This window comes from Clytia hemisphaerica, unplaced genomic scaffold (assembly GCF_902728285.1).
Source record: "Clytia hemisphaerica strain Z4C2 unplaced genomic scaffold, Clytia hemisphaerica genome assembly, whole genome shotgun sequence".
Lineage (NCBI taxonomy): Eukaryota > Metazoa > Cnidaria > Hydrozoa > Leptothecata > Clytiidae > Clytia > Clytia hemisphaerica.
Window position 1 is genome coordinate 221260 of NW_027103949.1, and position 13110 is coordinate 234369.

The following is a 13110-nucleotide window of genomic DNA, read 5'->3' on the forward strand; positions in this document are numbered from 1 at the left end:
AGTCGAAATATTTAGGTTTTTAATTTTTAATTTCTACTGGAAAACAATAGAATTTCAACGTGAGGTACGTGTGAGGTACGAAAAACTGAGATTTCTAATTGTCATATCTTGAATCTGGAATGTTATTTCTCAAAAATATTTGGAGGGCTTACTAAGGACCGTGGAAAGAATCTTTTAGCCAATTTTCATATTTTATCTGGTTACTCTTAGGTGCCAAATAAACGGGCCCCCCCGCTTGTTAATTTTTTGATTTTTTTCCAACCCCCCTGGACGTTATTAGGACCCCCCCGTTTATTAATTTTTGAAAAAATTCCCAGCTCCCAAAAGGAAAGTTTCTTGTTTTACTCTAAAAAGCCTAAATTTAGTCTATTTTGACCCTTTTTAGGGTTTTTAAAACTCCATTTTCCAACCCCCCGGTAATTAGGTCCTCCCCGTTTATTTGATTTGAAAATTTTTTCCAACCCCCCCGTTTATTCGAACCCCCCCCCCCGTTTATTTGGCACCTAAGAGTATCCCTTTAAAAGTTTCAAACAAAAAGGACAAAAAATTACGAATCAAAAAAAGAAATCCTTCTCTAGACTATAACCAACAATGGGCTTCTCTTTACCACACTTCCCCCTACCTCACAAAGATTTTGCAGTAAATGGTAATACACAACTTGATTTTCACTTAGGTCATTAGGTTCTTAAGCCTTTCAATGATAAATCCTGAAGAAAATCAAATTCAAACGCACCTTAAGATTTGGGTATCAATCAATCAGTGGGAACCAATCAGTCTGGATATGATGTACGATAACAGTCTTGATGTATATGGATGATTGTCCAAAACTGTTCAAAAAGAAAAACAAATATGATTCTTATTAACAAAAAGTACAATCATTAGGCATGGCCTGGAGTAATACCTTTAAGGGAACATTTTTTGGCAAAAACTTAATTTGGCAAACAACTAAAGTCAGCAAAAATTTTTATCTTTGTGAGAACGAATTTTGGTGAATGAATATATTTTAAATTTTGACAAGAACTTATTTTGGCGGATGGCCAGGCAAATCTTCCCTTTCTATTACCTTTTTTTAATGATTGACGGCAAGAATCAATTTTGGTTAGAACTGAAATTGGTGAATTTCAAGTTTTTGCTACCTCAAGTAAAAATTTTTTCTCCATTTCGACCAGACGATCTCAATCAAACGGAATAGACCTTTTCGCCTTTGCGTCCGCCATATTGAATTGTATGCAAAAATTATGGTTGCCGAATTGCCGTGGTGAAATTCCCTTAGAAAGTATGCAAAACATATGCAAAAAGAAAGTATTAAATAAAAACTTACATGCATAATTGGCATTATATTAAAGTGTAATCTTGTAGAAGAAAGATTAAATTTGCTTCTCTTGAAAACTAAAAACAATTATATTCACTCATCTCTTAGAACAAGCACTTCAAAAGACCATAACATTAGACAGAATCTCAAACTGAAAAATCACCCGCGAAGCTAAAAAACAATCCTTATTCGGCTGACGGCAAATTATTCTCCTGGGAATAGAGCCGCCAAATGATCAAATCAAAACATTGATAAAGTGTGACGTCATAATTACTGCTTTCAGTTTCCGTGTTTTGAAAGTTTGATGTGTGTACTCCGTCTTCGTGGAATTTCTTAATGGCATGAAAACAGAATATGCAATGTCTTTAAGAACAAATTCCTAAAAGGCTTTTGTTGTTCTGTAAATATTTCCTTTTGGATTAAGAAATTCCATCTTTTATTGTTCTAATGATTATAATATTTATTTATAAGATGCTTTGTTGTCTTTTTAATCTTTGTGTAAACTTGCATATGTTTTGCATACATTCCAACTAAATCCAACCACGGCATTTTCGTTCCTGTATTTTTGCATACAATTCAATATGGCGGACGCAAAGGCGAAAAGGTCTATTGAAATTCGATTGTCGAACGCAATCGAATCTCAATCCAACGACCGAATTCTAGGTAATATTTGATTCGTTTGATTGAGATTTTTGTTCGAGTCATTGAATCGAATGCAATCAAACCCAATCGAATCTCAATCGAACAAGGCTGATGGAATTTAATGATATGTTTATCGTAATGACGATCTTCAGAATTCGATGCAGCCAAGTTTTCATTATTCATTATTCATTATTTTAGGGAGATAATTCTCAATAAGTTGCGAGCAAAAAAATTATCTCCATAATTATAAAAATCAAAGAAGCGCACTTTTGGTAGATGCCAGTATGGATTCCACGAAATCTCGCGCCGAAGATATTTTTCCGTGCAGCAAGCCTCACGCCAAGCAAAATTTCTTTTGTACAAACATTCAATTTTTCAATAAGGGTGCAAGATGGGAAAAGAGGCGCATGCGCCAACATAATTAATAAATTGACGCGAGCGAAAGCAAATTTAGCCAAACGGAAGCTAAAAATCGATGGATTATTGAGTCATTCACGCCGAGCTGGAATTATTACTTTACGCCAACTGAAAATCAAACAATCTTTGTAAGTACCCTTACGCCAATACGCCAAAAACGTTTCAGTTGTACGCCGAAGAACTTCGGCGTTAGTTACATGAAATCCATACTGGGGTAGATGATGGTAGGGTCGTACGGGTTCGTTTTTAAACGGATATTTGCCGGACCGTTTGTTTTGATCTTTCAAAATCTTGATGAAGCGCCAAAATAACAAAATAATGGCAACTTGGCGCGGCAGTTCTTTTGACATGCGGGCGGCTTACGGTAAACATAACATTAAATTCCATCGGCCTAATATTCGATTGAGATTCGATTGCGTTCAACAATCTAATTTTAATCGTTCGCTTGCGTTCGATCTGGCTCAATCTGGTTTCGAGTATCAACCGACCGACCCTATTATTGGCAAACGGAAATAATAGATAGAATAGCTGTTTTCAACTAGCCCTTAATTTGAGAATTAACCTTGCAGATTTTTTGTATTTCCCAGAGTGTCTTGTTGCAAAAGGCCAATATTCTTATGATACTACTGGAGCACACAATAGAGATTTACCTTTATAAATGGCAGCAGCAGTCAGTGACAGCAAAATCTTGATTTATCCTCTTTACCTACTTCTCAGTCTTTGACTGTTTGAGAGAAAAAGAGCCCACGTTGGACACTCCACGTTGAGTTGAAGATAGTCTATGTAGGTGGTAGACTATACGAAATACAGACAATAACAAGATACGGTCTTCAGCCATATATCAACATATGGCTTTGCTCGGCTTTGCTAAAGGATAGATAATTGTATGCTAGCCGACAGACAACATTGACTATGACGATCCCTGTCGATCCCTTTACATTATAGCGCTGAGTTTAGCCTGGAAAATATATGTACTCTCGCGGAACACCGCCTAATTGCTTTGCGTAACTAACAAACGTACGGGCACTGTGCAGATGAAAGGCCCACTACGCTGCGCTGCTGGGCCAAAAAGCTGTTTGTGATTTGAAAAATATAACTCTTCATAAAATTTTCCTAGAGCAATTAGACAAAACATATACCACATACACTGTAGATAAACCTGGTAGATGCAAGTTTGTATTACGAAAAGATGAGTCTTTCAAAATAAAAATAAAAGAGAAAAATGCTTTACCTCTTCTTCTCTCTTTTATAGCTTTCTTGAAAAAAATATGATATATACTTGTTTGAATCTGAGTTCTGCTTGTTAAAAATAAATTCAAAACAAACCATTTACATAAAACACCTTGTTGCAAAGAAGTTACAAAATAAAGTACTAACTAATAGGCTAGACTCAAAAAATGCTAAATTGCACAAATAATTTCCACACCTACAGATTAACTTTCTGTCGCTATGTTTTGGAATCATTTTCCAGTCGGGTCCATCTGTATTAGCAGCAAGAATTGGTGGCGGCAATAACCGGCCAGACCCGACTGTTTGTTTACATTTGTTCGAACCGGGCCGGCCGATCACACCGCTAACCAAAATCCAAACTTTCCGCTTTTCTACCGAATTGATATAGTCTAAAACAACAGCTACTCCCGTAAAAAAATCCCGTCTTCACGTTTGTTCCTCTTAGATGAAACTCGTCTTAGACTATAGCATAGTCTACTACATCCCGTGAGTGTTAAGGGACTATAACTACTGATCCATGGAAATATAGGGCACTTAGAATATCGACCCATCTGTCTGGCGAAATTGCCTTCCGTCGGGCCAAAGATAGACGACTTAGGTTGCACACCCATAGCGAGTATGTTTTGAAAAACGCCCTTATTTTTCAATTTCTAACGTACACATTTCTATCAAACGAAGTCAAGACCTATATAGTTTTCAGGAAAGATTTAAAATTTAAATTTAATTTTTGGTAACATACATTCTTATGTTTACTATTCACAGATTTCGAGAGTTCCAATTTTCCCGTATGGAACAATAACAAGTTTGTTATTTAAATTTTTCCAAAAGCATATTATGTTAAACTTACATCATCAGAGAGTGTTCCAATGAAATTTGACATCCTAGCTTGCTCAATATCCTCTTTAGAAAACACTATTTCTTTTGCCTGTAAAAAAGAAAGAATTATCTTATTTTCGTTTTCCGCGGTTCTTCGCAAAAATCACCAATTCGTGAGATAAAATATCATTGGTTCTAGACACAAGAATATGTTCTCCAGAGATTCAAGAATATGTTCTCCAGATCAAAATTCTTTCAAACATTTTGCACGTACTTAACTTTATGAAGAATGAAATTTGAATCAACTTCTACCAACCTTTTGTATATCATTCTGAAGAAGTCTGTAGTAAAACAATGCTCGGTCTCGAATATCCATGTTTGTCTCGCTGTCCTCGTCACCTGGAAACACAGACAACACGGAAATAAGATTAAATATCGAAGTAACTAGTTGCTGACAGTGGGCAGTTTTTCTGTAGCTGTAGCCTTCGTTTAACGCCACGGTACTTCTCAAAAGGCTACGCCAAAACCAAGGAAGACTTGCGCCGAAAAAACTGAAGAAAAATTTGTTTTAGAAACAAAGCTGATAATTCTACGCGGGTATGTTTGCTCTGTTCCCGGCTGGCCTGTACAAAAGCCGCGTATCGCTAAGTCTGGAAGTTTAACGTTTGATTGAGAATTTAAATTCACCCTTTTCTTACCTCCACAAAAGTACTTGAATAGCTTGCCCAACGTTTTTTGACATTCAGGTGGTCTTTTAAAGAACAGCTTCAACATGCCAGTCAAAAGGTTGAGCTTGACCGATATTGAATCGATGTCTTGTATGTTATCGACGAGTTCCTCTAATTTGTAAGGACTCGATGGAATGTCCTGGAAATAAACAAGGAAAAAGTGAAATTTATATTTGTTCTCAAACACTTGAATACATTTGACTCCACAGATCTATAAAGCCCAAAGGGCTATGTATGTATGTATGTGTAATAGTTTATTACGAACAGGTAGCAACAAAGGCTAATAAAAGTCAACGCTACTTTACAATTTGTAAGGTGATTACAGTTGAGGCACAAGGGCCTCTAAACCGTTCTTGTACAAAAAATCTTTTTAAAATATAATTTTTCACGAGGGCTTCCTCGTACCCTCCATTTAAAATCGTCATTCGATCTGGCTTTATTCATCTCGCTAGATTGCGTGCTTTGGCTGAAAGGTATTTCGGTAGGAAATCGTACCAAGGTCATGTGACATTACTATAGAATTCCAGCGCTTGGCCAATCAGAAGCTTTGCGGATTTTCGAAAACAATAGCAACAATATATTTTTGCAATATTCACTTTTTTTGCTTGGAAAAGCTTTAAGCACGACATCTAGCCCTTCGGGCGGTATAGAAATCTGTTGTTGACCCTCGCTAATTCGAGCTTCCATTATTCGAATCTTTCTATAACTCGAAAACAAAGTCTCAGTCCCAGTTAAGAATAAACTCTCCTAAAATTCTTTCTATAATTCGAATCTCTCCAGGGGGGGGGGGTCAAGCAGTTGATCCAAAACATCATCCGTAGTAACTATGATTTTGGATGATTTTTAGGACCACCCACCCATCCTGACACTTAATCTACCATGGATTAACAGTTTTTCAATCACAATCTTTGTATACCACCCCCTAAAACATTCTACCAGAGCATTCTGACATTCATTAAGTTATTTTAATTGATGTTGGTCGACTTTCTAAGTAATTTTCGATGGATTTCTTTTTGAAATAATCAAGAAAGTAATATTTCTATGAATCAGTATGAATAACTATGAAAATATAAAATCTAGAGAAAATAAATCTAGTATGAACAGGTAATTATATTATTCAAAATGATAAAAGGCAGTAAGAAACAAAATTATAACAAACGTTATTGTATGCCTCAGAAAAGATTCAAATATCTCTTTTTTAGAATCAAATAGAGGTCTAGGTATTGATAGAGGTTATAGATGGGATACAGATACCATACAGTTTCAAACTAGTTCTGTACTATCATGTAGCGCGATTTAGCTCTATAACAATTCAAAGTCAGTTAGATCTTGTGGTTCAGGCCCAGTCCTACCCAGCCTTTAAGTGTCCCAACGATGTAGAAGCAAGACTTTGATGCAGTTTGACGTTTTAAAGACAGAAGAAGAGGCAAAACTAGCACGAATCATAATAAATGAATTTTACAGAATGACATATAAAGCAGTTAAAGTCCAATTTTTTTCCAGAATTTTTTCAGAGACCACCCCTTTGGCAGTTAATCCACTCTTGGATTAACTGTATTTATAGAAATTTGAAAATGGACCACCACGGTCAAAACAGGCATAGTGTTTTGGATCAACTGCTTGACCCCCCCCCTGATCTCTCTGTAGTTCAAACTATTTATATTTCCCGCTTTCGAGTTCGAATAAGCGAGATTCGATTGCATGTCTCTATGCTGATAAAAATATTGGCCCCTAAAGTCTGTTCACGATAAGTGTGCACTCTTTTTTCTTTTACCTATAACTTTTGAAGGAATTCTTCAATCTTTATAAGTTTGGTATCATTGGAAAGATATTAGTAAGTGGAACAATTTGAAATAAAAAAGTCTTTAAAAAAATCCTAAAAACGAAGATAAAAATGAAGAAGAAAAAAATGAAGATCTTGTAGAGAAGTGCTATAACTTTCATTTTCACTGGAGAGATTCTTTGATCTTAGGAGATCATCACTGTGAAGAAATTTCACTAAAATATTTATTCAATATAAAGTTATATGATACAAAGTTAATAAGTGATTGACCCCAAAAAACAGCAGAAAACAGCAGAAAACAGCGTTTTTAGACGTCAATCAGCTTATAACTTTGCTTGATATCTTTTGACTGAATGATTATTTTTGAGAAATTTTTTCACAGTGATGATGTTCGATAATCAAGGATTCACTTCAGTGAAAATGATAGCTATAGCACCTTTCTACAAGATCTTCATTTTTTTCTTCTTCATTTTCATCTTCATTTTTAGAATTTGTTTAAAGATTTTTTTATTTCAAATTGATCCACTCACTAATATCTTTCCAATGATACCAAATTTATAAAGATTGAAGAATTCCTTCAAAAGTTATAGGTAAATGAAAAAAGAGTGCACACTTATCGTGAATAGACTTTAGAATGCATTTTTGGAGGATTCTTTTTTTACCCTGAACGAAAAGTTTGGTCCCTTAAAATTCGAGGTCAGGATTTTAAGTTTCGACATAGAGCATTCAAAGGTATGATCAATTTGACCTAGCAGAGTACATCTATCTTTTCGTCTAAGGCGCGTAAGATTGTTCACCAACGCTGAACCCACAAGACTCTCATGATTGGGACGGGAGCCTTCAGGTCGCCTCTGATAGCAGTCGCAAGCATTTCTACATATCTTATATCAAAAGATGTTCTTTACCTCTCCATATTCTCCATAGATCCATACCAGAGCTGCTTTTCCGATAGAATAATGTTGTATCGATTCCCAAGCTTCGTTGACTTCCGGTAAAACCACACTTGACAAAGATGCATACTTCATCATCAACTCTAGAAGGGTTCAGAATTGTTGATTGCTTTAGATCCTCGCGGACGAAAAACCTGAAATTCCCGTTGGAGTATCCCAAAGTTAACTAATTTAAGGGCAGAAAGTTTCGCGGGCAGAAAGTTTCGCGAAGTCAAAAAGTCGCGAAATTTAGCGAATTTAAGTTTTGCGAATTATGGTTTTAGCCGAAATTTCACAGATAGAACTTTCGCTAGACTAGTAAACCACGTCGTTGTATTTCGCTGCAGATTAAACTTGCAATGGGATCTATTTCTATATATGTTCACTGAATACAACGACTAGTTCCAAATGGCGCTATTTACTAAATAAACGGTGGAGTGCTTTTTATACCGCGGCGGAGTGCTCACTAAAAACAGCGCACTCACTCTCACAGATTAGAATAAAAAAGTAAACAAAACTCGGTACTTTTTATGCTTTATTATTATTTTTTTTTTCACATCCTGATTATTTTTTGATTTTAATATTATAAAAGAAGGTGAGTACAATGGAATATCAGTCAATTTAGGAGCTTTTTCTTTGAAAAAATTGAAAGTTCTTTCTCCCATAATTATCATGCATAAATGCACTAACAAGATACCAACAACAAGACAAGGAGTTATTCACAAAAAGTATGATATTTTTGTCTGAATGAAAAGAATGTGAACTGGACTGTACCTACCAGCTATAGGTACCTCAAAACAAAAATATTCATATAAGGGGAAAAATCTTTTTCAAAAGAAAAAGATAAACATTTTTTCAGAAAAACGACATCAAAAATGAGTCTGCTAAATGACGTGCCCTACGTGCCCACGTGCCCTCATTTTTTTGACGTGCCCTCGTGCCCTACGTGCCTTACGTGCCTTCGTGCTCGCGTGCCTTACGTGCCCAACGTGCCTACGTGCTCGCGTGCCCTCCGAAATTTTACGTGCCCGACGTGCCTACGTGCTTACGTGCTTGCGTGCCCAAAGTTTTGACGTGCCCTCAAGTTTTGACGTGCCCTCAAATTTTGACGTGCCCTCGAATTTTGACGTGCCCTCAAGTTTTGACGTGCCCTCGAATTTCGACGTGCTCTCAAATTTTGACGTGCCCTCAAATTTTGACGTGCCCTCGAATTTTGACGTGCCCTCGAATTTTGACGTGCTTTCGAATTTCGACGTGCCCTAAAATTTCGGCGTGCCCTAAAATTTCGACGTGCCCTCGAATTTTGACGTGCCCTACTTTGATGATTCATTATCAGAAGACATTTCGTCCCTCTCCTATGAATTCTTCTGTGAAGTTAAACTGTTCCTCGTTTTGCACACAAAAATCGCAAAAAGTCGACACAAAAGAGTAAAAATCAAAAATCACCGTATTTACTTATCATCATATTGAGTACACCACACGCTTCACAGCTTTTAATAAGATTTTACACAATAGAGCGCGGTCACACCAAAATATAAGTTTAGCTAATGCTAAAAAGGAATCACCATTTTTGCTTATTTTAAGCGGCGCGTCGGAAAACTTCAATCAGCATTTCTAATAAGTCTAAAAATTTGTGTGGATAAAAATTCATTCACTCGAAATAAAATCTTTCAATTTAATTGTTTTTCTCTTGTGTGTGAATGGAAATGGCGTGTGCAAAAAAGATGTGCACATCTTTTCAAAATTTTCAACATTTGAAAAGTAAACACAAATCGCCATTTTCAATAGACCTATTTATTTAAACATAAAGGAATTCTTCTTAAACTACGATAAGACTTGCTATCGAGCAAGTCTTATTTTTCGCTTATTAAAACAGGTGATTCCTCGAATTTAGGATTTTTTCTTCCATTTTTTCGAGTGGTCACATTAAAAAATAGATTAAAATATTTGTTGTTATGACAACAGCTATATAAGCGGAGGTAAATCATTTGGTGTGACCGCGCTCATAAGAATATCGTTGATTTACTATTTTCTTTTTAATTAAAAGTGCAGACACAGACAATTTGTATAAGAGCGCGGTCACACCAAATGATTTACCTCCGCTTATATAGCTGTTGTCATAACAACAAATATTTTTATCTATTTTTTAATGTGACCACTCGAAAAAATGGAAGAAAAAATCCTAAATTCGAGGAATCACCTGTTTTAATAAGCGAAAAATAAGACTTGCTCGATAGCAAGTCTTATCGTAGTTTAAGAAGGATTCCTTTATGTTTAAATAAATAGGTCTATTGAAAATGGCGATTTGTGTTTACTTTTCAAATATTGAAAATTTTGAAAAGATGTGCACATCTTTTTTTGCACACGCCATTTACATTCACACACAAGAGAAAAACAATTTAATGGAAAGATTTTATTTCGAATGAATGAATTTTCATCCACACAAATTTTTAGACTTATTAGAAATGCTGATTGAAGTTTTCCGACGCGCCGCTTAAAATAAGCAAAAATGGTGATTCCTTTTTAGCATTAGCTAAACTTATATTTTGGTGTGACCGCGCTCTAAGAAAATGTGGTGTTTAAAGAAACACAAACTTTTCTTTTTGGTCAGCGGATTTAAGATTATCAGCGTCACTGACTTTATGATGTTTTACTTAAAATGTTCTCCTTAAAGTGGAGACAACATACACCATTTTTTAATACAAATTTCCAAAAAATTTGGCATCGAATTAAAAAAGTTTTTATATAGGGAAACAAAAAACTATGAGACTGTCTTTGTGCAAAATTTCAAGTTGTATTTCAATGTGATGCTTAAGATTTGAAGGGATTTCTAATGCCATACCTTAAAATGTTAAAAAATTCCTTCCTATTTCAGAAAGTTCTTATAATTAACACTATATCCCCTAACTTGAAATAAAACGAGAGCCAGTTGATAAAAAGTAAATAGCATGCGTCTCACATATTTTCTCTTTTTTTCAACCAATCAGAAAAGTTCTTTATTTAGCTTTGGTTGATTCGAAGTAATGCTTAACCATCTCCTTCAGTGTTTCTTGCTAATTCTTTTATAAGCAGACATCAAAACATCTTCTTCATATTTTTTTCTTCCAACTTTAAAACCCCAACCTAGTGTAGTGTATAATTTATCATAGTGAAAATACTGTTGTTAATTTTGACAATACGTTAAAATTTGAGGGCACGTCGAAATTTGAGGGCAAGCCGAAATTTTAGGGCACGTCGAAATTCGAGGGCACGTCAAAATTCGAGGGCACGTCAAAATTCGAGGGCACGTCGAAATTTGAGGGCACGTCAAAATTTGAGAGCACGTCGAAATTCGAGGGCACGTCAAAACTTGAGGGCACGTCAAAATTCGAGGGCACGTCAAAATTTGAGGGCACGTCAAAACTTGAGGGCACGTCAAAACTTTGGGCACGCAAGCACGTAAGCACGTAGGCACGTCGGGCACGTAAAATTTCGGAGGGCACGCGAGCACGTAGGCACGTTGGGCACGTAAGGCACGCGAGCACGAAGGCACGTAAGGCACGTAGGACACGAAGGCACGTCAAATAAATTAGGGCACGTGGGCACGTAGGGCACGTCATTTAGCAGACTCATTTTATATGTATTTGTTCATATTGACCTTCAATTTTGCTATAAAAATGATATATATAGTATCTACATAAAATTACTTCTAAATCCAAGTAGATTTTTTTTTTAATTGGCAAAAATCCAATCAAAATTTTCATAAACTTTCAAACTGTAAGTTTGAAAAACTTTGACGTATAAATTTCAGTCTGAACTTGTTCAACAACACCAGGGGACAACACAAAATGACAAGGTAGAAGTCTGCCGGGGGGCACTGACCTTGGTGACTGACAGGGACGTGCTACGCTGGAGTTTGAAAAGTCGACCCTGTGAGATGTGAATGTTAGGTAAATTTGGGACCCATTCAGAACGAAAAATGATTTGATCGAAAAAATCAAAATATTTTCCCACTTTAACCCTGTAAATTGACAAAAGTGACTTAAAAGTAGACAAAAAATTCAAATATTTTTAAATTTCCACCCTAAAAATTGTCTACATCTTGAAAATTAGTACCGTGAGATTTGGTAACTTGCATCAGTGGAGGCTAACATGCATAGCCCTCAAATGAAACACCTGACTGGTCATCAAAATACAAAGTTAAATCAAAACAAAAATGGTAGAGTAGAGCTGCGAGCGGAGCTGCGTAGTTGTATTTTAATGACCAGTCAGGTCTTTCATTTGAGGGCTATGCATGTTAGCCTCCACTGATGCAAGTTACCCAATCGCACGGTAAATTTTGGGACCCTATCAGATATCTCTAGAGTCTGAAAAAGGGACCCTGATCAGCGGCATGTCCCCGTACTTAATTTTGCCTAAGTGCTCCCCCTGGAAGTCTGCCAGTAGTGAAAACCCAAAACATCCTCGTACATCTAACATTTAGAGTCAAAGGTAGTGAATTCCAGCTAAACGACGGGCATCCGAAAGCCCAGGAAACCAGTCATCTCAATGTAAAATGTTGTTATTTTCATTCACAAATAGAACCAAGATGTGTCTCAGTGGTCAGCTTGTCAGAATATTGTTTCCGCATAAAAACCAGTCAATTTTTAAATTCCAAATTACCACTTCACTTTTCATCATTTCCACAACATATTGCACAGTATTGCCACCACCAAAAATGTTATATAAATACCATACTTTCCATTATAATTTTTGAGGATTTCTGTAGCCATTTTGGAGTTACATTCTCTGGGATAAGGTTATCAGGTTTAACTTGTATATACCCATAGAAAAAAGCAGTGATCTGTTACCCAATGAATGTGAGCATATTAACATATTGAACATTCCCTGCAAAAAGTATCCTGCATATAGTCATGGAATCTCAGCTGTGTCATAATGTCGTAAATATTGCACTTGTACTAGAGATTTACCAGCGTATCAAGCCAACAAAATTTAAAAGATCCCAGTGTTAAAACATGTCATGAATGTTTATAACCATACATAATCAAAAAATCTTTCAATCACAACAATCACATGAAAAAGTGAAAGTATAATCCATATATGAGTTTGTTTCTTTTTGTGAATAAATCAACGTCCCAACCAAGCCAGAAACAATGTATGAATAAAGTATCTCAGATAGATAATGCCAAGACAGTTTAACTCTGTGTTTATAAACATTTAAAAGCATTAAAAAAATTCTCTTCTCAGTTTAGCAAAAAAGTTGGAGAAGTCCTC

At 35.9% G+C, this 13110-nt stretch overlaps 1 protein-coding gene across 1 annotated transcript in view; it reads right to left on the bottom strand.

The window, feature by feature from the left end:
- The window catches only part of LOC136810039 (uncharacterized), a 33576-nt gene that overhangs the window by 11266 nt on the left and 9200 nt on the right, over positions 1 to 13110 (bottom strand). Inside the window, exons 12-15 of the mRNA XM_067066609.1 lie at positions 7834 to 7961; positions 5116 to 5284; positions 4734 to 4816; positions 4449 to 4526 (exon numbers count right to left, since the gene is read on the bottom strand). Of these exons, the coding sequence (XP_066922710.1) occupies positions 4449 to 4526; positions 4734 to 4816; positions 5116 to 5284; positions 7834 to 7961 (458 nt within the window). The remainder of the gene's footprint in view (positions 1 to 4448; positions 4527 to 4733; positions 4817 to 5115; positions 5285 to 7833; positions 7962 to 13110) is intronic.